Here is a 25,460-nt window from a genome sequence, read left to right as displayed (position 1 = left end):
TGGGCGGCGGGGGGGCGTCACGTGGGGGCGGCGGCGCGTGGCGCGAAGGCGGAAGCGCCCGGCGGCTGGTGGCGGCGGAAGTGCCGCCATTTGGCGGCGGGGCGGGCGGCGGGAGGATGCCGGGGGCGCGGCGCTCGCTGGCGTCCCCCGTGGTGAGCGGCGTGCTCTGCCCCTGCGGCTCCCCGCGGGCCGCCGCCGCTGCTCCCGGGCCCGGTTCTGTGACCGACGGTGGCGGCGGCGGCTCCGGTCCCGGTTCCGGTGCCGGTCCCTGCGGGCGGGCGCTGTGCGAGGCCTCGGAGCAGGAGCGGCGGCTCCGCGCCCTGTTCCAGAAGCTGGACGTGAACCGTGACGGCGCGCTCTGCATCCACGACCTGGCCGTGGGCCTGGGCCGCCTCGGGCTGCACCGCACCGAGCTCGACCTGCTGGTGAGCGGGGCGGCGGGGGAACGGGGGGCGCTGGGGGGTACCGGGAGGAACGGGGGGGGCGGGGGCCGGGCCCGCAGCTGCCTGCACCCCCCCGCGCCTGGCAGTGCCCGATTTCTGCTCGCCAAACCCGTGTGAGCCCGCCGCAGGAGCCGAGCTGCTTCCCGGTGCTGCTAACCGCACGTGTGGGGCCCAGGGCTCGCTGCTGGCGGGGGGGCGCTGCCAGCCCAGCTCCCGAGGCTCTGAGCGGGGAAGCTCCCCAGCCCTGCCGAGGCGGGTTTGGGAGGGGTGGGTGCAGCCAGGTCGCCGCGAAGTATCTCGCTCCATTCCCTCCCAGCAGCCTGCCTGGCATCCCAAAGGCTCGCTGCCTGGCTTTTTTGCCCAAAACATTTTACACGTGCCCATTTCACGTGTCTAATTATCTTAAGAGGTGCAGGATCTAGACAGGAAGGCTGCTGGGTTTGTGCAGTTCGCCCGTGAAGCATGCAAAACGCACAGCGCGCCGACTGTGTGCTGAGTGCCGGGAGCTGTGACCTGCTGCAGTCATGCTGCTCTGTGTGGTGCTGTGCACGGGAGTCCCGGCTCCAAGCTCCAGCGTTAGTAACGCTGCCCCGTTTCATTGCAGTCAGTGCGATTCCGGTCCCTGTGAATCAGAGGAACGAGCTCGTCAGTGCACACGCGGCTTGTCCTTGCATCGTGTCCTGTATCGCGCGTGTAGGACTGTAAAACTGCTGCGTGTCCCGGGGTGACTCCAGGTAGATAAAGGGCTGCAGCCGAGCTGTGATCTCCAGGGCAATCAGTCCTGCAGGAGGGCTGCGGGGAGCTTCTGAGTCACTGAGAAGAAAACTCAAGTGATGGTTCCTGCTCCCTCCCTGCCCTGGGAGTGGCGACCCCGTTGGTTGCTCTGACTGTGTGCACCCACCCTTCCCAAACTTGCCGGCTCCCTTCTAACTCTGAATCCCCAACCTTTTAATGGTTAACGTTGCTTTTTGGTTGCCACCCTCCTCGCTGCTGCAGAGCGCGATAACTCTTGGGGGACACGAGGATCCTGTGAGTGATTTACTTGTGCTGCTTCTAAAAATAACGTCAGTGCCATGGCGAGTTGCTGCGGCGTGCGCTTCGGTGCTGAAACCTGATTACACCCCATAAATCACCTGTGCATGCCCTGTGAGGTGCTGACCTGCTGCCCCCTGTGGGGCTGAATCCCTGAGCTCTGGCAGGAGGCTCTCATCCCCAGAATGTTCTGTGCCTGTGTGCCGGTCTTGGTTTGCATTCCCTTCTCCTTCCGGGCATGTTACTCAGTCCAGCCTGACATTTTCCAGGCTGGGAGGATGCGCTACGAACCAAAATGCTCTTTTACTTTCTGGCAGAGAGTTTCTTTGCTTGCCGCGCTGCAGGAACGGCAGAGAGGAAATGTTCTGTGGGGACTGGAACCGCTCCGCCCGAGGGGAGCGCTGCCTGGATGCTGGTGCTGCTGCTGAAGCCCTCACCTGTCGGGACTGCTCCTCGGCCCTTTGCTTCCTCTGCTTCCTCTCCTGCCCTGAAGGAAGTGGCTGGGTAGAGAAACGGAGCTCGTGGTAGTATTGCAGAGCACCCCCTGCAGCAGCTTAAAAGTTAGCTCCTGCTAGGGCAGGAACGCAGGGTTCAAACCTCTCTGTTCCAGTTAGACACATGAGAGCAGGCCTTGGAGAGCCGGCTGGAAAACTTCCACCCTGTGTTTTTTTAGGAAAAGCTGCATAAACTTCCTGTTTCCCAGGGAGTTCTATTAATAAGTCATTCCTTTTCCTTCCCCAGCCGGAGCTAAGGATGACACTTTGACACGTGGGGTAACTAATGCCACGCCGCGGTCAGGAGAGGTGTGTAAGGGTCGAGATGAAAACCTCTGGCTGAGCGGACGTGGTGTTTGGAGACTGATCTGAGCACAAATCACACGGGCTGCTTGTGATCAGTAAATCACTTAGTGCCTCAGGTACCTCTTACTTTTCCTCCCGTGCAGGAGTACATTTGGTACGGGAGTTCCCTTCCAGTGCTCGAGGGACAGCTGGAGAAAACATCAGCCTTGCGATACCAGCCGTGAGTGGCTGAGCTCTGCGTCAGCAGGCTAAAAGTCCTTGTGGCAGCAGTAACCGTTCTGGGCCGCAACTCGAAGAGCGAACGAGCGATATTTTGTCTCCCTCAGCCTCTGAGAGTTCTCACCCAGATAAAACCCTCGGTAGCGTTCTCAGAAAACTGCTGCCTTTTGTTCTAGGGGTGGCCTTCGGCGCCGGGGGAGAGGAGAAGTCGTACACAGATGTCCTTTGGGTGGAATTTGCTTATGTAAACGATGTTTTTTTTAAAGCCATGCTGTTATCTTTAAACCATTTGACGAATCCCGTGTGCCAAATCAGTGAGCCTTCCAGAGAAACGCTTGTTTGCGCTGGGTCCATGAAGCAACGCGCATACCTCGCTGTGCCTGAGCAGCAAGGGAGTAACCACGTGCAAACTGTTGTAGAGGCATTCCTCGTCTTCTATGTAAGCAACGCTTCGCTGCTGAGTTAAATCTGCTTCGGGAGTAGTTAATCTTTTTACTGCTCTCCGACTTCCCTCCTGAAAATATTTGTGTAGGTTTATGGAACTGAAAATATGCGCTTAATGGGAGCAAGGGTAGTGGAACCAGCACTGTGCTTCCTGCTCTGTATCTGGAGGTGGTGCGTTGCTAAAAAAACGACAGCATTTATATCCTCCCTGAGGTACTCGTTTCTCCCGACCTCACCTGTGTGACTGCCTGCTGCTGCCAGGGTCTCGCCTTCCCGTAGGAAACCACCCCAGCTCCTGTTCTGCCCGAATCCTCCCGCTGCCTTTCATCGCCCCGTTCTCTGCCTGGTGTCTCCTCTTTGATCTCCGGGTGCTGTCCAAACTCCCCTGCAAATCCTGCTTTGGCGTGTACTGAAGGGGCATAACCGTGCTGCCGCAGGGCTCTGCGGGGTTTGGGTCCCTTCAGGCTGCTCTGAAGGGCTGTGCCTTTCGGGGGTGGCTCCCGGGCTCCTCCAGCTGTCAGGGAATGAGTGCGGGGTCCCCACTGTTGCTGCGGCAGCTGCTCGGTTAGCTCTGGCCAGTTTCCATCTGTGATGGATGGACTGAGAAATGCTTTGTATTATTGCAATTTTGAAAAGATTGAATCTTATTTCTGATCAGTACTTTATCATCTCTCATGCCTTTATTTAATATTTCTTTTAGACTTATTTCTGCAACTATTTTACTCTCCAAGACTTGACTACTCCATATTACGCTATGTGTAATGTCTTAAAACCCTCAGCAGCTGTACAGGGCAGAGGGAGCAGGGGCTCTTTCTGTGCAGGGCCTTCACCTGTTTCCCTTTGGCAGCGCTCTGGAAGCAGGTAACCCGAGCTTTTATTGTGCTACAGAAGTCTGTGATTAGAAAAAAGAGCAAAACTGTTCGATAATCTAGGCTGAAATCTCTCCCCCAAGCTGTGTGCTCTCAGATCCAGCATCTTCATGGTCCGCGTGTCTCGGATCCTGCCGGGGCGGTTGGGAAGCTTGTGGCCAGGGCTCTGGAACTCATCGGTGGGGTTGAGCAACGCAAGGTCACAATCACACAAGTGAAGCCGTGTTAGAGGTTTGATGTTCCAGCTGGTAGCCTTCCTCCTGCTGGCAGCGACTTGCCCATCTCCTGGCTAAGCCCGGAGGACAGCTTTAGACTCCCTGAGCTGGTCCGAGAGCAGTTTCACCTTGTGTTAATAACACATTAAGTAACTCCAGACTTTTGGAGATGATGTGCGTTAAAACAGCAGCCAGAAATGGGGTGTTTGCTGGGCCGTGGGGAGGGGGGACTGGTGGCTGTCCGTGTGCTGAAACGTGCTGTGTGAGGAGGGCCCTGCTCCCAGGCGCTTGGGAAACACGAGCTGTAGGTCAATGATTTTGCTGCAGATAAACCCTCTGCATCTGCGCTCGGGGGATGAGTCAGCGCGGACTCACCCGTGTAGGTGTTCTGAAGACGCAAACGAACCCTTGGCAATCCATCGCACGAGTCCCAGACAGCCGCCGCGGCGGGGAAATGTGGGGCGGCCGTGGGCACCGGGAGGCTTCCCCGCGCGGCGTCGCTGTTGGTGCCCCGTGACGGTGAGTGCCGGGGGGTGGAGGCTGCCTGGAGCGTTGCTGTCCCAGCCCGGTGGTGACACAGAGCCTCTGCTCGGACCTGGCCTCCTCTCGTCGGACGCCTTGCTGCGGTTAATTAACTTGGCACAAAACCGGCAGCGCACGTCCCTGCTCGCTGGGGTAGGTTGGAAGTGAGATTTAGGTGCAGATGTAGCCGAGAGGAGCTCGCTCTTGCCCAACCCCTGCTGTCGGTACGCAGGTGAGCTGCTCCCCGTCTGGCTGCGTACCACGGGGCCAGGCAGGCAGCTCCCCGGAGGCGCCCTCTGGGAGCGTTCCAGGACGGCTTTTTGCCCTGCAGCGCGGCGAGTCGGAGGAGCCCGGTGCCTCGCGGGGTTGTTTAGCCGAGCCCTTTCTCCGAGTTACGGGGGAGAAGGGAGGAGGACAGCGGCTGAGCCCCGCCAGGCGCGGATGTGGCTCTGAGCCCTCAGTTCTGAGCGCTGATATCGCCCAGCGAGCCCCGGTCCTGCCGAGAGGTGCCCCGCTCTCCCCGCGGGGCTGCACCCTGCGGACGCTGCTCGCTCCAAGCTGTAGTGGAGCCGAGTGCCTGCGGGGGTCCCCGAGCCGAGTGCGGTGAAATGCTGGAGCCGGTGCGAAGCAGCTGGGTGCCCGAGCAGGGCTTGCGCTGGGGCTTTGGCCTTTCCCTGGGTGCTCTGCGCGGTGGTGTTTAATTACCAGGGCTGGGTTCCTTGGCGAGCAGCGTGAGAGAGATCCTCGTCCCGATCCGGGCCATTGCCTGTTAGTCAGCTCGGGAGGGGAATAAATGAAATTACCGAGATAAGGGCAGATAAACCAAAAACTTGAGTGTACTTGGTGGTGGTTTTCTTTTCCTCAAAGAAACAGAAGTCAGTGACGAGTCTGGCTGAGCACCGTGCAGCGGTGTGTTAACGAGGTGCCACGAGGACTGCAGGACTGCCCTCCCGTTTGTGAGCCCCCCAAAGCGGGGAGCGCTGCGGCTCTGTGCCCCTGGTGTGACACCGACGGTGCCGGCAGGAGGAGGCGGGGGCGGGAGCGCTGCTACAAGCAGGTCTGAAAGAAAGGCGGTGAATGAGGCTTTGTTCTTGGCCGTGTCCTAGGGCTATGTCAGTGCCTCCGAATGTGGGACACGGTGCGGTGTAGTGATGCCCCAGAGTTTGTTTGGAGCATCGCTGTCAGGGGGCACGTTGCTGCTGTGGGGTCTTCCCAGCAGCTGGAGGGGCTCGGAGCAGAGAGCTCCGCTCCGGGAGCGATTGCTGACACCGCTGGGCCCTGAGCTGCCCCGAGAGGTGCTGCCGCGTGGGGTGCGAGGCCCCAGAGGTGAGCAGGGGCTGGGTGACGTGGCTGCGGGGCCGTCACGGCTCAGCTGCTGCTTTCCTGCTGGCGCTGAGCTGCGGGGCTGTGCCCGCTGATCCGTCGGGCGCAGGGAGAGGCCAACTGTCCGCCTCCTGAGCGCCGAGGGTGCCCTTTTGGCCCTTCCCATGGTGGGATGTGGCCGTGGCACAGCCCCAGAGTTCCCCCGGCGTGTCTCGGTGTGCCGCTGGTACTGCACTCGGCTCCAGCCGCTGGGACAGCCGCTTTTGCCCGGGTTCCTGCGAAGAGGCCTGCCTTTCGTCCTGCTGCTCGCCGAGCTCTGCCCTGCCACCCCGATACATTAGCGGGGTTGGGCGGCACTGGGCAGCTTCGTTAGTTAAGCAGCGGTGGCCAAGACGTTCAGGTTCCTGCAGCGTGCTGCCAGAAGCACCGTGCAGGGCTCCTTTCAGCTGTCTTTCCCCTTCTAAAGTACGTAAAGTCTCATCTTTCACAAACTACATAGGGAAAGATGAGAGGTGGGCGCGAGAGCGGTGCCAGCAGCATTCCTCGGGTGTCCCTCGTGCAGCGGCGGCTGCTCGGGGGCGTCCCGGGGCTGCGTCACCGCGGGGTCACGCCGGGACCCGGAGCAGGCGACCGCAGCGGCAGCTCCCCCTGTGTGGGAGGAGAGGTTTCGCTGCTCCCCTTCCCTCTGCCCAGCTTGCTTTTCACCCTCCCTCCCGCATTTTTTCGGCGTGAGCTAGCTGTCTGCTGACGAGGCTCGGGTTCCTGCTGGAAAAGGCTGCGCGCTCACTCAGGAGTGGTGCAGAAGCCATCTTGGAGCAAGCAGAGGCTGGGACCCGGCTCCTGCCCGCTGCTGCCAGCCCAGCAAGGCCCAGGGCCCGCGGGAGACGCGGCAGGTACTGGGTGTGCTGGACGGGATCGGAGGGGCCGTGCAACACCTTGGGTTTGCTGCCTAAAAGCAGACCTCCCTTCGCCAGCCTGCACCACGAGGAAAACGCTGTTTTAATTAAGAGACCACGTCATCCTCTTGCTCTTTCCTTTCTCCTTCGTCTCCGTTGGGGTAGATGGCATGGTTTTATCACCGCCTTCTCCTCTGTTACCCCGTGACCACACCTCGGTGGCGCAGGACAGCGGGGCCCCAAGGAGCCCTTCCCTCCTGACAGCCCCGGACTCGGTCCCTGCAAGCACCTGGAGCTGCAAGCCCGACCCTGCCAAGGGGTTAGGTTGGGAAAGGAGCTTTGGTGCGGCCTCCGTGTGCGATTTCTAGAAAAAAACATGAATTTTTGTTCCTCTGCGTGCTGGCTCAGGCCGGACTTGCTGCATTTGTTGCATCTGTTGTGTGTGAGCGCTTGGCCTCCTGGCGGTGTGGTGATGCTGGTGTGCAGCTCCCCGGAGGAGAGCGGTTGCCTCGCCTCCGGCTGTAATCATCTCGCTGTTACTGCCTTCATTGTTCTGACCTAATAAAATTCCTCGCTTGGTAAAATAAATGCTTTTTTTTTTCCCAAATATGATTAGAAAAGTCTGTTCTCCAGGAGCTGGGTGGGTTAGTGCGGCGGGAGAATTCCTCTGAGGACAAAAGCCGAGGAAGAGTTGCCGAGTTCCTGCCTTAATTGCACCCCGAGCAAGTACTTTCTTGCACAGATGGCTATTTACTGTGCATGGGCGAAGGGAGATGGGGTCCCTGCCATGCACACACCCCAAACAGCTCATACAGCACGGAGGAACCGAGCGGCAGCGCCCAGTAAGGTCAGCTGGCCCAACATGTCCTCGTACGGAGCTGCCCAGCGCTGTGACCACCGGCACAAGCCCCGGTCCCACTCGTGTGCCTTGCCCTCGATGTCCCCAGTCCCTCTGGGCGATGGAGCTGTGTGCCGCCTGCTGCAGGAGGCAGCTCCAGTGCCTGTCTCCTCCTGACCCCATCCGTGCCTGCAGCCAGCTGTTGTTCCCCCAGCGCTCTGCGCGTCCCGGCTGCGGGAGCAGGGTGGGCGCAGAGCTGACAGGGCTGCGGGAGCTGCCTGAAGCTCATGGCCACCAGAAGAGCTCCCGTTTGCTGCTGCTCCTGGAGCCGCAGCCTTGGGCTGCTAGAAGCGGATTTTGATGGACCGTGCCCGGTTCAGAGAATCTGCTTTGCTCCTCCTTTGGCTCAGCAGCATTGGAAATGTTAAAATACCACCTTAAAGCGCTGTGATTTGGGTCCCTTAGAAAGCAGTGTAACTTCTGTGCTGTAGTTGTGATGGCAGGCGCTGGCACAGCCGTGGAGGCACAGCTCACCTGCCTCCTGCTCCTCGGCCTGCCCCTGACCCACATCCCTGCCACAGCGACTGCTCCTGCCCCGTGGGGCTGCCTCTCCGTCCCCTTTTTGGTTCTGCCTTTTTGTGCGCGTTGAGTTTTAAAGTTAAAACCCTTCTGTGCTGTATGTGGACCTGATGACTGAGCAGCGTTTTTGTCTTATTAAGTAACCGAAGTGTATTTGCAGAAGAATTCTTTGTAATGTGAATTCTTCTGCGTACTTGTCCCTTTTTCCATTACTCAGGTTGGTTAAAGGAATTCAGCAGTAGCAAGTCCCCTACAATGAGATGCTTTACATTCTTCCTCTCAAATGTATTTGCGGATGGGCTGCTTAAAACTTGTAGTTCTTCCAGGTTTTGGATCGTAGTTCTATATCTGATACCTGTAAAACAAAACTTTCCTACTGTTTGCCACCGGCGAAGGTTAAAAACTGGAAACAGAAGTGGGGTGCGCGGCGAGGAGCTCGCCGAGCTGCTGTTGGGAGCCTCGGTGATGGGACCTGCGGCGTGCTGTGTTATCGTGGTAAAGAAACAAGCTGTGCTCGTAGGGCAGAGCCGCACCGCTCCGGGAGGCGAGGCACGCGGTGCCCTCCTCCCGCAGGCACAGGAGGTGGGCAGAGATGTGGGGCTGCCCAGGAGCTCCCTGGTACCCCAGCGCAGACACGGCGTGTGCCCGGGGCGCTGGTGCTGCTCACGGGCGCTGTGGCGCAGCCCCACAGCAGGTCTGGGAGCCCCCGAGGGGGATGTTTCGTGCTCGGGGCCGTGCGGCGATGCGCGCGGGTGCTGTGTGCTGCTTGTGCTGCCTCCGCTCGGTGCCCCAGCTAACCCCTTGCTCGACGCCGCGCGTTGCGAGGCTCGTGCCGCAGAGCTCCGGCCCGTCTGCTCGGCGGCGCCGTGCCCGCAGCGTGTCAGAGTGTGCGGAGATAAGCAGCCGCACTGTGCCAGCGTGCCCCTGGAAGCCCGACGGCAGGAGCACAATGCGGCACCAAACAGCTCTCGTGGTGACGAATGGCACCGTAATAGACCGGGGAGAGAGAGAGAGAGAGGGAGCAGCTCGAGGTTAATTCAGCCGCGGCTCCGGAGAACCGCCTGCCGCCCGAACAAAGCCCCGCTGCCGAGCCCGAGGAGCGGGTACGTAAACGCCATGCCCAGCCCCGCTCCTCCGAGCGGCTCCGGGGCCGTGGCCGCCGCGCTCGCTGCCCTCCCTGCCCGCCGGGCGCGCTCCCCGCGGGTGCCCGCGCGCTCCCGGCCGCCTGTGCGCGCTGCCTGGCTCCGGGGCCCCGCGGCGCTGGGAGCGGCGATTGGCTGGGCGCTGCTGCAGTGGGGACGCAGCCCCGGTGCTCAGCCCCGCCGGTGGGATGCGCCGGGACGCGCCGCTTCCTTGGCGGCTCTGAGAAGCCTGAGCCTCTCCGAGAGGCTTTTTTTTTTGTTGTTTTGTTTTTTTTTTTAAGCTCTCCTCCCGAGCGCGGCGTCTCGGCTTTTCTGTGCAAGCGTCCTCTGCAAAGCTCGGCGTCTCGGCTTCTCCGTGCCAGAGGTCTTGCGCTTTGTCTGTTGCCACCAGATTTGTGAGGCTCCTGTACAATGAGCTGCTTGTCAGGCCAGGCACGGCTGCGCTAGCAGCAATTTCAAAAGGCAGGAAGCGTCCGCAGGAGCCGGGCCGTAAGGAATCGGAGCCCGTGGAGCCGCTGCCTTGAACCTCCCTCCCGCTGGCCGCCGTGCCCGTTCCTGTCCTGGGGTGCTCGGCGGTGCGCTCAGCACCCTCGGCAGCGGGCGGCTGCGAGTGCGCGGGCTTTCCCTGCCGGGGACGCTCGCTGCGGAGGCGATGCTGCAGAGCCTTTGGCATTTTCTGTCTAGCTTCCTCCCCAGGGCCGTATGCCAAGGTCCTGCAGATGAAAAAGAGGATGAGGCCGGGAACACCAGCCCGCTCCCAGGCCCCGGGGAGAAAGGGCCAAAGATGTTGGGGAAGCCACAGGACAGAGGGACTGACCCCACTGAAAGGAGACCAACTATCCTACTGGTGGTTGGACCCGCAGAGCATTTTCCGAAGGTAACGGGATATCCAGGGGCCTGCAGAGGGGTGTGCCAGGCCGGCGGGGAGCAGGGGGAGTGTGCAGGGATGAGCTGTGTGCGCGCTTGGGGAGGGGGCGGCAGTGGTGAGCGGGTCCAATGCGTGTGCTCGCTAGGAGGGAAACGGGGGGGACCAGGGGAACGGCTGCAAAGAGGCAATGTAACCTTTCGGATGCGATGTTCAAAGGAAAAGAATACTCTCTAAGGGAGTATGGGGGTCTGAAATCCTTGGTGGCTCGCAGGCAGCGTAACTCGGAGGGCAGGGGATGATAACGCGGGTTAGTGGCGAGCCCCTGCCCTGCCCCGGAGATGGGAGTGGGACCCAAAAGGCCCTGAAATCCTCGGGAGTCAGTCTGGTAATTTGGCAGCCCTCTGGAAGCTGCAAGGAACTAGCGTGTTCTGAGTAACCGAGTGCGTTGGCTGGTGGCCCGGCCCGCAGCAGGCAGGGCTGTCCCCAGGGAGCGGGCAGCACGAGGAGGGGACCGAAATCTGCGGGGCCGGGAACTTCCCGGGGTGGGCGCGCGGGGGGCGGAGGATAAATGGCGAGGCTTTGTCTGGGGGGAGGCGAACAAAAGCGGCTTAGTTTCGTGCTGGCCCCGTAGTACGAGGCTGGCTGACGGCAGCTCTGGCTTATTTGCGAGGGGGAAGGGAGCGCTGCCCGTCTCCTGAGGGCGATGCGGCCGGCTCTTGCTTCGTGGGGTTTGTGGCCGGGGGGGTGACCCAGCGGAGCTGGGCAGAAGCCCTGCGGGAGCCGGGGCTGGCCGTGATGCTGAGGGGAAGCGGTGGGCGACTGGCAGGATCCAGCTTGCTCGATAAGGAAATGGGGTTGCCGCTGTGAGGCTTCTCTCCGAAATGGGGACCGAGCAGGTTCGGGCTGTGGGGGGGCCGAGTACCTCCTGCTGGTGCTGTGAACGGCAGCAGGCAGGGGGGCGTCTCACGTCCCGCCGAGCAGCAGCCACTCCCTGCCTCAACCCGGCTGAAATATCTGCAGGGAGGAAGACTTCTGCCTTCGTCCCCGCCACCAGCAGCGAGCACTGTGCGTCTCTTCCAAAGCCAGAGGTGTGTGCGCCCTGAGGAGAAGAGGAGGACTCTTGTGCGCAGAGGTTGAGGAAGGACAGAGGCTCGGAACCAAAGGAGGTTGCGATGAAAACCTTGAAAGAGCAGGGCTGCAAATCTCCGGTACCTTCCGAGGGAACAATGGCCCCTCAGTCAGGGAGAGCCCATCTGTTCACACCTGCAGATGAGGCTTTCTCTGCAGCGGGGAGGGCGCTGACAGAGATCTCCTCTCGCCTCCGTGACCCTGAGAAGCTTTGCTTTATAGGAACCCTAAAATTGGCTAACGCAGGAATGCCTGGAGGATAAGGATGTGATAAAATGGAGTTACTGCAGCTTAGGAAGGAACTGCCCATCTGCTGTGAGGCTGTGGCTGTGTAATTTTAGCCTGTCCTCCCTGTCAAGTAAAATACCGAGCAAAGCTGTCCCCGGGAGGATTATGCAGATAGGTTTTACCTTGCAGTCCAACCGGCTAATGCTGCGCCCAGTCACCGTGGCTCAGCGGATGGACAGCAGCTTGTGAAGCCCGCTCGTATATCTGTGCCCTAATTACCCGTCTGGAGTAGAGGTGTTGTAAAAAGTCCAGTACGGCCTTAGGGGCAGGTTACAAATCACCGCGAGCAGCCGGTGTTACGGGAGGGGCAAAGAAAATGTGGGGGACACCTGGCTTCTGTTCTGTGCCGCTGCACGGCGGTGACCTTGGGGTAAGTCTCTTCACCGCGTGCCGCTTTGTTTCCTAAAGACGCCCGTAGCTGCTAAAAGCACACAGAACACCGTGCCTGACGCTTGGCTCCCTGTAAGGAATTTGCGTGTCCGTAAATGACTGAAGGTGCTTCCTAGTCGTGGCTCCCCGATCCTCGCGGCGGTGTCAGCTCAGCTCCTTCACCGAAGGGAACGGCTTCGACGCGAGTCGTAGGAGAACGTAGGAGAAAACGCGGCCTGTAAACGCGGTGCGTTGGCTCCGGGGCGCGTGTGCGCAGGAGAGGCGCGACCTGCCCTCCGTGTCACCATCTGGACTTGTAACTTTGGAGCCGCGATGGAGCAGGTCACCTTTCCCGGCGGGCTCACCCTTGTGCCACGTACCGGCCGTCTGTCTGCCTGCCCCGTCCCTGTCCTGCCCCGGGCGCGGGCCTGGCTGAGCGCTGCGCCGTGCTGCGCGGGGTCCCTGCAATCATTAACTCCCCCCTTCACACGCGTTACGCTGTTTGTGATCTGCGAGGACTTTCTGTACTGTACGATTAATTATAAGCTAACTTCCAGAAATTAAAGCACCGAGTCAGCAGGACCTCCTGAAATCTCCGAGCAGCAGCTCTGGTGTGCTTGCCCAGAGAGCTGCTGTGCCCCCGAAGGAGGACGTTAGCTGTGTGGCTGTGACGCTCGCTGGCACTTGATATTTTTAGGGACTTTTTTTTTTAGCGAAGTAAATTTAAAATCGAACGGCGTACTCTCTGCTCCTTGTATGGCTACGTCTTCCCATCCTCTGGGAGGTACCTCCCGGAGCTGCTGGAGGAAGCTAGCGGGGAGGCAGATGCCTGGGAGACTACAAATGACTTGGAAAGGTTACCGCCGACATGGCAGGCTGTTGAACCGGTAACTCACAGTGTTTAAGCAAGAGCCAAATCCTGTGAATAAACTGGAAAATGGATTTGTGGGTTCCTTGATGAGAAGCAAAGCGAGTGTCTTGTAGAAGGAGCCCAGAGCCCTCTGCTGCCCCCTTCAGCGGGGTTGGCTGCCTGTATTTGGGGGGTGACAGCTGGTGGTGATGGCGAGGGGTGACTTGGAAGGGCTGGCTTGCCTTGCAGCTCTCAGCCCTGCCCTTGGCTCGACGGGCTGGGGACACAGCCCGTAAATGAGGGATGCACTGCCCAGAGCTCCCACGTCTCAAGCCCTGGGGCTGCACCCGCACCCCGGGGGCTCCGTGAGCGTTTGGGGGCTGCGTGGTGGCAGTGGGCAGTGATCCCCTGCTCCTTGGGTGCAGGCAGCACGGATCCGGCAGCTCGGAGACCTGCGTGGCTGTTGGGTGCTTCCACATTTACCAGGATGTTTTTTAGGTGAAATGTAAGAACTCGTAAATGCTTTTTTTTAAATTCCCGTCGTCATTATAACCAGAGTTGTTGGTATAAGCTTAGTTCGTAATCTGCCTCTCCTTCTTAGCTCGCTGTCCTGTAATTAACACCCTGCATAAATCAGCTTTCTTAGCCTCGTTACCTCTCTCCTTTCCTCTGACGTAGGTGGTAAGGCTTTCTTTCCTAAAATGTGCAGATTTTGCCTTTTGTTCTAGCTGCCAAGTGGAGATGGAGTTTATTAGGGAAATCTGCATCACGTTGGCATGGCAACTGAGCCGCCAAGCACCTAGAATAGGGATGCTCGGCGCCTCGGGGGAAGGTGTGCAGGGGATCTCGAGGCTTGGTGGGCAAATCTGAGTTCTGTCTGTCCATTTAGCGCCTGGGCCTGGGCCGGGGGGGAGCTGCCTGCCGTGGGCTGGCTGCTGAAGGCACCGAGTTTGGTCATCCCGTGCGTAAAGTCAGGGCGCTGCTCGCAGCGAGACGCGGGGTGGGCAGGCTGGGCTGTGCGGTGGCGTGCGTGGGGTGAGCTGCTGCGGCTGATCCCTAAGAGGATCTGGAGGCCCTGAGAAGATCCTGTTTTCGCGCAGAGACGTCAGCAGGGAGCAGGTTAAGCCTGGTTAGGTAACGCCGTGCTGGGGCAGGTGAGGTGCTGGGAAGCCCTCGTGGGTCACGGCTCCCCGCGGCACCCCATTGCTGCGGGGCACGAGCTGTTAAGCTTCTTAGAAAAATAAAACAACAACAAACCTTGAAATAACCCCCAGATCAAATATTCCCAATGCATGCAATCGATGTGCTGCCCCGCAACCAGCTCACGACTGACCTTGGCTTGCTTTCTCCGAATCTAAAGAGCAAAACACCGCGGTGACGGCGCGAAGGCCCCTCGTGCATCAAGGTGCGAGGAGGGGAGCGCTGCCCGGACTTTGCCCTGGCCAGGAGGTCTGTTTGAGCAGAGCAAACACAAGGAAACGTCGCCGTGTCCGCAGGCTGTTAGCAGCGAGCAGTCGTCCCGCAGTGCCTCGAGCGCAGCCAGCACCCAGTGTCTGGGCAGCTGGTCACCGGCTGCGTGCGTTTTGGGTCTTCGGCGTGACAGCTTCTCCATGGCAAATAGCGAGATATAATTATATTTGTATTTGTAACTCGTGTTTTACAGTGGTGCTGGCAGTCAGCAGCTCTGTAGCGAGCGGAGCCCTTAGCCTGCTGCACTTGGTCGGCGTTTTCACTGCGGGGCTGGGTGTTCTCCTGGGCACCTGACTGCAGGAAGCGCTCCGGAGCCTGTAATTACACCGGCGTTAATTGCTGCGTGTGCCGCGCTCCCTCTTCGGCCGGCCGTCTTCAGGATGAAAGCTCAGGAAGTCACTCACCAGGCGGTTAAATCGAGTGGCAGGAACTGGAAAATGTTGTTCTGCCCGGGCCACTTGTCGTTACGGAGCACAACCGACCGCGCGGTCTGTCGGGGCCGGGGGAGGAGGGGAGGCCGGGCAGCTCGCAGCTGCCGGGGGAGCCGGGCTGGGAGCAGCTGGGGCTGCTGGAAGCCTGCCCGCGGTCTGGGAGGTTCACTGGGCAAGCCTCGGGCATGCCCTTCATCGCTGCCTCCGTCAGGGGGCTGGTGTCCGGGGGTGCCTGCTCCAAGGTGTCTGGGGAAACCTCCCCGCCAAAGTCACCGCGCTCGGGCACAGCAGAGGAACCGCAGTAGCAGCGGGATTTCGAGGCTTTTGCTCAAGCTGGACATCCCAAATGGGACATGAAAGCGACACGTGGCTGGCACCCTGCTCCTACTGGCTTTTAGAGGAAGAAATTTGGGAAGGGGGTGTCAGTCCTGTTGGGTCGTGGTGGGAGAGGTGGTGAGGGAGCCCGGACCCCGCAGTGCTGGGGGCGCAGATCCCCAGCATGACAGAGCAGGGTCGGAAAGGGGCGATGGGGTGGTCGGAGCAGCAGGCAAGTGCCGCGGGCGTTGGCCGAAGCCGCCTGGGCGAGACGAGACAAGACACCCAGTAGGAGTTAACCGCGGTGAGCAGGAGTGATGCAAGGGCTCTGGGCGTACTGGGAGCGCACTGGGAGTGTACTGGGAGCCTGGTGCCGGCGGCGGAGCCTTCGTGGGAGGCTGCTGGCTCTGACGAGTGGGCCGGGGCTGCTACTGCTTCCCTTTTAAGTAGAAGGGCAGGGCTTGAGCAGCCAATCCCACCGGAGCCGGGGAGCTCATAGGCGCGTGTCATGGGACTCGCCGGCATTTCCTTCCCACCGCGCGCTGAAATTAGCTCGCGGGGCTCGCTCGCCTTCACTTCCCTTCCCGGTCCGTTGGAGCAGGGCAGCCGAGGCTCCGGCTCGGGACCATGCTCTGCCTCTGTCTGTACGTGCCGGTGCTGGGGCAGGAGCAGGCAGAGTTTGAGTACTTTGAGTCCAAGGGGCTGCCGGCAGAGCTCAAGTCCATCTTCCGCCTCAGCCTCTTCATCCCCTCGCAGGAGTTCTCCACCTACCGCCAGTGGAAGCAGGTACGGCCGCGGGTGAGTGCTGCCGGGGGGCTCGAACAGCCCCGGGTGGCTGCTCGGCGGGGGAGAAGTTCGTTAGGGCTCCGCTCTAACAGCGGGGCACGGCACGGCCACGTGTCCTGCCGAGGCAGGGGCGGCTGGAGCAGCGCGGGTGGGCTTCTGGGTTCTTTTGCTTTAAATCCGGTAGGAGCTCCGTGCTTCTGAGGCTGCTTAAACCAGTTGAGGTGACGCAATTTAAATATTTTTTTTTTTTCAAGCTGTGGATTCCTCTGCTGAAATTAAAGGCTTCACATCCTCTTCCTTTTCCTCCTCCGCGCGCTGCCGTGTCTGCCCGGTGTCCGTGAGCCCTGCCTGCCGCAGCGGGGGGAGCGGCCGCGTGCTGCTGAGCGGGGAGCTTGTGCAAGAGCGTTTCTCTCCCGGCTCCAGGCAGGTTCAGGGACTCTGCCAAGCGCTCTGCTCGGCTCCATCTCGCGGCCCGTGCTTCCAGCTGGCTGCTGGTGGCGTTTTCACACCGGGCTGTCGAGAGCCTGGGCAGCCGGCGGTGGAGCTGCAGAGCGGGGCAGGCTTTTTGGGCAGACGCAAACCCGGCTCTCAGATGCGCGGGGTCCCGAGCGTGCTGCAGGGCCACGTGCTGTGTGGGTGGCAGCGAAACGCGGCCGGGGAGCGGGTCTGCCTGCCCCGATTGCTTCCCTGCTGGTAGAGCAAGGAGCTGCAGGCAGGTTTTTGGTGGCGTCTCCGGAGAAGATGCCGGAGCTCGGCATTCGGGGGCGAGTTGCGCAGTCACATCTCTGCCCTGCCCCTGAATTATTCGCGGCTGCCAGCTGGCCGGGGTGACGCTCAGGGGGAAGCCCTGGTTCAGCTGTCGGGGGCCGGCTGCAGCATGTGAGAGGCGTTGGCCTATCTTTAGCCCGCGAGCTGGATGCGGAGCCGTGCCTGAACTTTACATCAGTCATATGATAAGTGGCAGGTTAGCGAGACTGGGCACGCCTCAAAGGTCAGCGCGGCTGGGACGGCACTTTCTTATTTAAAGCTCGTAAACGATTAGGGGTAATCCTCGTAGCGTTAGGGCCGGAATGACAGGGCACGCTGGGGCAAGAGGAAGGTAGAATTTTAATAGGGATGTGTTCAGGATTGAAATCACTTTAAAATAGCAGTGAAACAAAAACCTAAGGCTAATGGAGACCGGCGTCCAGAGGCTGGGGAAATATCACCAGAAGCTTAGGTTTCTCTGTTACCTCTGAAGCCTAAATATTGAACAAAATCTTGGCGAACAGAGGGTCGGCCTGGTGTTGGGTCGTGCTTTAGAGCCTCCTTAACAACCCACCTGCCGCTCGCATAAATGGTACAAGAATTACAAGCAAAATACAGGCGATGAAGTGGGCTGAATCACGCATCGTTTTGTGCTGCTCACTGACTCATGCTGAAAAGGGCTGTCAAAGGCAAGTGACTGAGCAAGAAGGGAAACGGGAACTCCCTGAGCCACATTCTTGCGGCCTGGAGATCACCTCTCCTGTCAACAAGAAGCCACGTGCCCCTAGATAGGACACTTCATCTGCTGTTGCCCCGTGCTGGAATGAGTTAATTCATCGTTCGCCTTGTCCTAGATGTCTGACACGATCTAATCTTGATTCTAGCTTTGTCCTACTAAGAACCTTTCCTCGTTCTTTATGCTTCTCAGGGAAACTTGTATAATTAAAGCACATAGCTCCGGGGTACTTAAACCAGTTCGGAGGGGTTTTTATCTTTGGCCGTGTCCACTAGGGCTGGACAGGCTCTTTCTGGTTGGAGTTGGTTCTTGCCAGAGGTAGCTTACTTCTCTAAGTATCGTCATTAGGCATGAAATTCCTTCTCCTGCTCGCTTTTTATTACTGAACTTTGGTGATTTTATGCAAATCTGGTTGCCACACACTTAATCCCTGCGGAAGCTCTTGAACTGTCATGCAGGGTGTTAATCAAGACGTAGGGCTGAGATGAGATACCTGATACTAGCAGAGTATCCCCAATAAAAGCATGAGGCATTTCGTTTGCGTAACTAACTTTGGAAGAGGGTTGCCTGGAAGCAGGTGACTTTTAGACACTTTGCTCAGATTTCTTTGAGCAAATTCTTAATTCTGTCAGCTGCTTTCTGGGGGGGAAAAGCCAAAGTCATGTGGGAAATAATGTTTTGATATGGTGGTAGAAGGGGCAGATCTGAACAAACAAAGGAGCTGACAGTTTTTGGTTGTCTTCTGAACAGAAAATTGTGAAGGCTGGAGACAAGGACCTGGATGGACAGCTGGATTTTGAGGAATTTGTTCACTATCTCCAAGATCACGAGAAGAAACTGAGACTGGTCTTCAAGAGTTTGGATAAGAAGAACGATGGTAAGCACCTTTCTCTTGCCCACAAATAGACTGTTGTTTGCTTCAGCTGGTCTTACACGTACTTGAGCTCAGGGCCTTACCTTTGCAGGCCGTATCGATGCCCAGGAGATTGTACAGTCCCTTCGGGACCTGGGAGTCAAGATCTCTGAACAGCAGGCCGAGAAAATACTGAAGAGGTAAGGAGTCAGCTGGTTCTTCTGTCCTGCTGAACATGAAATCTTCATGCTGAGAGAAGGAAACCTATGTCTTTACCCTGTACATACTTTCTGGCAACGTCAGCTCCTCCCTTTTTGCCTATTACTTTTCTTTTTGATTTTTTTCAATGAATTAACACTTTAAATGCTGTAATGTGTTATGGGCAGTTACTGTTAGAACCTCTTTTCTTGCTGGCCTGTTGTGGGGAAGGGCTTGCACCTGAGCTGGTTTGCATTCCTGTCTGACTGTCCTGCTACCCTGAGCTTGTTGCTTTGGAGAGGGACTGTGCAGTTGCTCTTCAGAAATGCTGAGTGCGTTTTGCATGTGGCACTAACATGTTAACCACCACTTATCTGTGCTGTTTTTTTCCTCTTTCTTTCCTCTGCAACCTTCCCTCTGTCTGTTTGCCTGTGTGTCAGAATAAGGACGGGACACTTCTGGGGTCCTGTCACCTAGTAAGTATTTTCTTCCCTTCAGTTGGGAAACTAGTTGGACTTGCTTTTTGGTAGGAGGGGGTACAGCAACTTCCGTGGTTCAGTTAGAGGGGAAAGAGGGGAGAAAAAGGGAGACCGCTTCTATCTCTCTGCAGTGTTTGGTGAAGAGATTTCCTAGCTTTGTCTTGTGTCTCTTTGGAAGTCTTTCAGCAGTTGCTTTGCAAAGCTTTTTCTGGCATAGGCCTGAATAATCAAAGGGAAGGGGAGGAGGAGTTTGTCACCCAGTGGGAGTCTGTGCTCATCTAATGATAAATCTTTTTAGCATGGATAAAAATGGGACGATGACAATTGACTGGAACGAGTGGCGAGACTATCACCTGCTGCACCCAGTGGAGAACATTCCTGAAATCATCCTGTACTGGAAGCACTCCACGGTAAGAAATGCTTCTTCCACAGCAGGTCTTGGTCTTTCCCCAGGTTCTCAGTCAAAGCCATGAACCCCCAGGGGATGCTATCACAAGTCTCTATCATTTTCTTTATGGTTCAGTAGCTGCCTGGAAGCTAGTCGCTTCCTGTCCTGCCCTCTTATCTTGCCACCCATCATAGGCACTGTTTCTGGAGCCTCTGGCACAGGGTGATACCTACTTTCTGCAAAAAGATGAGTGTGTTAACTTGGCTTCTACCTCTGAGAGCTTGCACCAGTGGCCAGCTCCTGCTAGTTCAGAACTCGTTAAGAGGAGAAACCGATGTGACAGGCAGCTGTCCTTCCTGGAGATACTTCAGTGTGTGTAAATAGCGTGTAACAAGATTAAACTGGCTGTGAGCTTTGAACGTTCCAGTGAGGCTCAGCTTTTTCCCTACGCAATTGCCTGCAGTTGATCATTTTGTTCCTTACCGTGATCCACAGTACCTTAATGCAGACAAACGTTTAGCAATTCCCAGCTCCCCGGACAGAAGCCTTCTAAATGTAAGGTGCCCTTTGACATGCTCTAGTGCTGGCAGTCCTGGTGGTCAGACACAACAGTTAATGGTTACAGATAAGCTGCTGACTTGGAGTGAGCAAATTCATTGCTTCAACACTTAGCACTGATAAAGAGCAATAAAACTTTGGCAAGATTGCCAGCTGGTAAAATGTTTCTCAACACCTTATGTTTTTGCAGATCTTTGATGTCGGAGAGAATTTGACAGTCCCTGATGAGTTCACAGTGGAAGAGAGGCAAACAGGGATGTGGTGGAGACATCTGGTTGCAGGTGGAGGCGCAGGTGCCGTGTCCAGAACCTGTACAGCTCCCTTGGACCGCTTGAAAGTGCTCATGCAGGTATGATGGAACAATCCCAGTTTGTTTGAATAGCCAGGCTGATTCCTCTAATATTCCTGCCAAAGTGATGCCTAGGAGATGATAACGATGTTCATGAACAGTACAGCACTCTGGCTGGGAGCAATCCTTTTGCTCCTGTATTAGCATTTTAGAAATCGTTTTGGGTTATTTGAACGATCAAAGTCATGTCAGCAAGTTATTCTTCACTGTCTAGAAAAGATAGAAGATTTCATGAGGTAGATGTGAAAACTGTCAGTAGTTGGAGAGCTCTGTAGCTTAGAGCACTGGAAGACTTGGATTTTGGTGAAACAAGTTCAAGTTGTTTTCCCACGGGAGTTGAAGTGGTTGTGGTGATCAGCTGGCAGAGCTGGTATTCTGTGCAAGTGTTAGGCGTTATAAAGACATTGCAAAAACCTGATTTTTAGCTTGCACCTCCTGAGCCAGCTGAGAAGTCTGCTTGGTATAGCTGACCCTGTTCTAGGTATGGGAGTTGTCTGTTTAACCCTTCCCCCCAATTCCAGAAGGAGATATTGATTAGGTTCATTAGCTAACATTGGACTTTTCGAAAAGGAAGAGAAGCTTGCTTTTCTATTGTAGAAGTTATCTGGAAGGGATTAAAGCCTTGGCAAATCTCTGGGTAAATAAAAAAATGCCCTTTTGTCCCTGGATTACGGAAGAACGTAACGCTGTCGTAATCAGGCCTGGAACTAATCCAAGCTTGCTCTCTCCCAGGTTCATGCCTCCCGCAGCAACAACATGTGCATTATTGGCGGTTTTACCCAAATGATCCGAGAGGGTGGACCAAGGTCACTGTGGCGGGGGAATGGCATCAATGTGTTGAAGATTGCACCGGAATCTGCCATTAAGTTCATGGCCTACGAGCAGGTGAGTAAAGGAGCATGGAGGAGTCTGGCTGCAGAGGGGTCTGTGGAAGGACAGGATGAAAAAAGAGCAGCTGGGATAGTGAGTGATCCTCAATGCCTTTCTTTTTGGCTTCTGCAGATCAAGCGATTCATTGGCACTGATCAGGAAATGCTGAGGATTCACGAGCGGCTGTTAGCGGGCTCTCTGGCTGGGGCCATCGCGCAGAGCAGCATCTACCCGATGGAGGTGAGGCCATGGGGCTGCCGGCCCAGCCCATGAAGGGTGACGGCGAGGTGCCAAAACGAGAGCTTGTCGCGGAGCTGGTGTTCTGCCCTTATCTCTGAGAACTCCTTAGTTAAGCTGGTGCCAAGTAATACTGCTCACATGATGCCTGCTGTAGTCCTGAACATCCTGCTCTGGAGAATGACGTTGTCTGTGCTTTTTCTCCTGTTGATTCTCCTGTGAGTCTTCATGGCGTTTATTCTTGTCTTCTAGGTTCTGAAAACACGGATGGCTCTAAGAAAGACGGGACAATATTCAGGCATGTTGGATTGTGCCAAGAACATCCTTTCCAAGGAAGGAATGGCTGCCTTCTACAAAGGCTACATCCCCAACATGCTAGGAATCATTCCATACGCTGGTATTGACCTGGCAGTCTATGAGGTATGGAGCCTTTAACTCTTGTAGGGCTGTGCTGCTTGTTTGTCACTGTCAGACCTGTCAGCTACTACAGGAATTTAAATAACTTTTCAGGGCTTTCCTGATCAGCCTTAAGGGTACATTTTACTCAAAATGGCCTGAATGACAATCCACTACAATGATCCTCCTTTCATAGTTGGCATCATGCACGATCCCTTCTTTTTTGGAGAGAATTGCAGCAGAAAATTGAAGGAGGGTTTTTCCCAGGCCCCTATATTAGCAGTAGCTCAAAAAAAAATAAATCTGAGAGGCCTGGTTGAAATTGCACACACCTCCCTGGGCCTTTATGCCAGATCTTTTATATAACTTGATACTCTTGATTGCCTCTTCACTGCTAACTTCTAGCTTGTTCCTTCCAGACACTAAAAAATGCCTGGTTGCAACGCTACGCTGTCAACAGTGCTGACCCTGGAGTCTTTGTTCTCTTGGCTTGTGGCACCATTTCTAGTACCTGTGGTCAGCTTGCCAGTTACCCACTGGCTCTTGTGAGGACACGCATGCAGGCCCAAGGTGAGAACTTTGGGGAACTCTGTAGTAGTGTGTGAACTCCTGCCATGGTCTCTGGGCAGGGTAAAGGTCTGCTGGTGCAAACATTGCAAAAACAGCCTTAACTAGCCCGTGCAGCTGAGCAGCAGGCTATTTGCCATGCTGCAAGAGGACAGTGGACTTTGCGCTGCCCTTAGCACCTCGAGTCAAGCACCTCCAGGACAGAGCAGTTCTGTTTTGCTCACATTAGGAATTGGGGCTAAGGGCATCGGCAGAGCAATTTGGGAAAAAGGCTGTGATGTGCGGCACAGCCACGGGTTGCTGAGAAGTTAGGTACTGTCCTCCTTAAAGCACCTTTGGTCTGTGAACATCCACAGGAAGCGCGTGATTCAGAACTGCTCTTTGAGACAGGTGTTATCTTAGTGTTTTAGTGACATAGGCTGCATTACTTACTGTGTCTTTTCATGTTGCAGCTTCTGTGGAGGGTGCTCCTGAAGTGACGATGCGGGGACTGTTCAAACACATTCTGAAGACAGAGGGAGCATTTGGTCTTTACCGGGGTCTGGCCCCAAACTTTATGAAGGTGATCCCGGCCGTAAGCATCAGCTACGTGGTGTATGAAAACTTGAAGATGACTCTGGGTGTGCAGTCACGGTGACCAGGAGATGCTGAGGACTTTGAACTCTGAAATCTTGGGGTGTAATCCCAAGACGTATAGCCATCTCTCATTCTGTGAATGTGTTGACACTAAGCTGACTAAGCAAAGCTGTGAAATCTCAGATAGTTTGTGAGTCAGTAAGGGGAGGGGAGCATCTGGTGTCCTTTGCCATCTTGCTACTCAGAGCTCTACGTAAACCATCAGGTGGTCCGTTTTGTTGGGCCTTTTGGGAGACCAGGAGCTGAACTCCTGGCACAATCTTAAGGCGTGAGTTGCTGAGGTCAAAGTAGCAAAGATTTGGGGAACAGTGTGCTTTCAGCATATGACATGTACAGAGCTGTTTGCCTGCAGATGAGCACCTTCTGACTTGCTGAAAGAGCTTCTTTTTCCATTCAGTTGTTTAACTTCCTACCTGTTGTTTAAATTTGTACAAACCTTGTGTAGGAGCTGCTGCCACACCAGGCTTGTCATTATGTTTACATATATTCCTTTGGGTAGGAGACATTCATGTTCTGCTTCCAAGACTTGACATGAAATGTAACTTTGAACTATACTGGTTTTGAGGGCTGGTGGGCAGTGGTTTATCCGGTCAGGCTGAATGTTACTTAAGCCAGCCTGATGAAGGATTAGGATTATTTATTTTTGATAGGTTTAAGTGTGTCTCATAAATCCACTAACAAGATGCACTTACTAACAGAAGCAGCAGACTAGAGCCTGCATGCCTGTATCCTTTGCATGCCGGGATTGGCTTGTCTTATACTCAGCAGGGGCTTGGAAAGGGGAAGGCTAGAGAGTCCTAGGTGGACCGGCACCTTGATGCATGGCTTTAGTGAATAAATGACAATACTTCACAGCTCCTGTGCAGTTGTGCTCCCAGCACGACAAGAGAGCCCCTGTGCAGCATCGCATGGACCTCTGAATTCCATTCTGCCTGGTGCCAAGGGTAGCTGATGGACCTTTCCAAACCCAGTGCCTACGCTGCTATCTATCTCTTTAGACCTCTTTGTAGATTGATGTTCAGGTTTGCATTAGCGGGATGGAGTCCCCAAGCCAGAAGGGTCTGTTGTGGGAAGGGGTGTTAGGGAGAGGGGCTGGCTGTCACTGGGAGAGGTGAGCTTTCAGTCCTGAGGACGTGCTTGCTTTTCTTTCAAAGGGTGCTTTTCACAAGGCTAAGGGAAAGAGTTGGCTTTAAAATTTCTCTGCATTATGGGCTACTTTAGTTGATAGGATCTGGCTTCTGAGGCCTGGGAGATCCTCATCCAACTTTTTGTTTTGGGCAAGATGGACCAGCGTTGCATTCCACTGTTTTACTGCTTAAAGCATATTTATTTTGTATTTATTTGAACAGAGTTATGTCAGACTATTTTTATAGACTTGTTTAAATATTGTTACTGTGCTTGTATTTCTCCTGTTTTAAAAAGTTCTCTATTTGTTCTCTTACATAACACAGCTGAGTCGTGGGGAGGACACTAAAGTCACTAGCGTACCTTCCCTTTGGGGCTTGAGCTGCCTTTCCCCAGTTTGGGGTTGTTGCTGGAGGACCTCAGCCCAGAGAAATTCTGTAGCAGGATGCCATAGGAGAGAAGGGAGCTGGTGAGGAAGCAGGAATGAGGGGAGAGGGTGCACCGTGAGGCCCGCCTTATTTTGGAATTGCCTCTGTGCATGGCTGAAGGGGTTTTGGGTGGATGGCTGAAGTTGGGAAGTAGAAGGTTTGTGCATGTTGGGTGTCACAACAGCTAATTGAGAGCGATCTTGGGGAATCTTTAAGTAAAAGGGGAGGGGGGAGAAATCTCAGGGACTAAAGAAAACACAAGTTTCTAGAGAGATGGGAGGAAACTTGCCCTTGGACCCAAGCTGCTGCAGTTGTGCTTTGAGGCTGAATCAGCAGATCCTGCTGCTGGGCCACTGCTCTCTATGTGCAAATGGACACTGGGGAGAAGTGCCTGAGAAGTCAGAAAAGGATTCGTTAGCACTCAGCAGCTGCTTTTCTGCTGACAGTTTTTGCTTTGTGGAGAGTCTTCCAGGTGAGGCTCTCTGCCTTGGCTATCCAGTGCTGTCAGTAGTTAGCCATGTGGGAATCTAAGCGGTCTGGATTAGTGATAAGATTTTTTCCCACCCCCCCTCCTTTTTTTTTTTTTTTTGAGATCTATTGTAAATTTTGCAGTGGCTCCTTCCTACCAGTGTGGCCTAATGGAAATATGAATATCAGAATGCAAAAATCAATGCAAAATGACAACCATCTTTGTAGCTGTAACCACAAATTGTTATTATGCAAATCTAACTCGGATTCTTCATGTAGGGAACAGTCTGCTAATAAAGGTCTGTCAAAGAGATGCCATGTGTCTGTCTCTCTTTCTCGATATGGCTTATTGGTGCTGTCTGTGGCCAGACTTGGATGGCTTTTCCCAAGGATGGTGATGCTGGGAATGGTTTTCCCTACAAGGACCTGGGAGAACAGAATTCTTAAAGGGAAAAAAGAAAAAACGAGATCAAAAGTAATGGCGGATGTAAAGGCTCAGAAACACTTGGATATGGTTGGCTTAGCTCTGAGTGCTGCTGGACGTTTTCCTCATCTGTTAAGTGTCCATAACTTGTTCAGAGAAGTGAGAGTCCTGGAA

The 25,460-nt window shown here is 55.8% G+C and overlaps 1 protein-coding gene across 4 annotated transcripts; it reads left to right on the top strand.

The window, feature by feature from the left end:
* The first annotated feature begins 28 nt into the window (after positions 1–28).
* Positions 29–25,175, top strand: SLC25A25 (solute carrier family 25 member 25). Of its 4 annotated transcripts, none has more exons than XM_083807800.1 (10): positions 29–425; positions 18,061–18,187; positions 18,276–18,363; positions 19,139–19,250; positions 19,977–20,135; positions 20,868–21,020; positions 21,138–21,245; positions 21,495–21,662; positions 22,058–22,208; positions 22,658–25,175. In XM_083807800.1, exons 1-10 carry the CDS (start codon positions 117–119, stop codon positions 22,840–22,842), a joined length of 1,560 nt encoding a protein of 519 aa, XP_083663926.1. In that variant the 5' UTR covers positions 29–116; the 3' UTR covers positions 22,843–25,175. The 4 variants fall into 4 exon arrangements, with proteins under 4 accessions (XP_083663926.1, XP_083663925.1, XP_083663927.1 ...); XM_083807799.1 differs by lacking the exon at positions 29–425 and adding an exon at positions 10,040–10,199; XM_083807801.1 differs by lacking the exon at positions 29–425 and adding an exon at positions 10,362–15,839.
* Positions 25,176–25,460: the final 285 nt, after the last annotated feature.

The sequence above is a fragment of the Anser anser genome (genome assembly GCF_964211835.1).
Source record: "Anser anser genome assembly, chromosome: 21".
NCBI classification, from domain to species: Eukaryota; Metazoa; Chordata; class Aves; order Anseriformes; family Anatidae; genus Anser; species Anser anser.
Note: the sequence above shows the minus strand (reverse complement) of the source record. Positions and strands in the feature narration are given on the sequence as shown.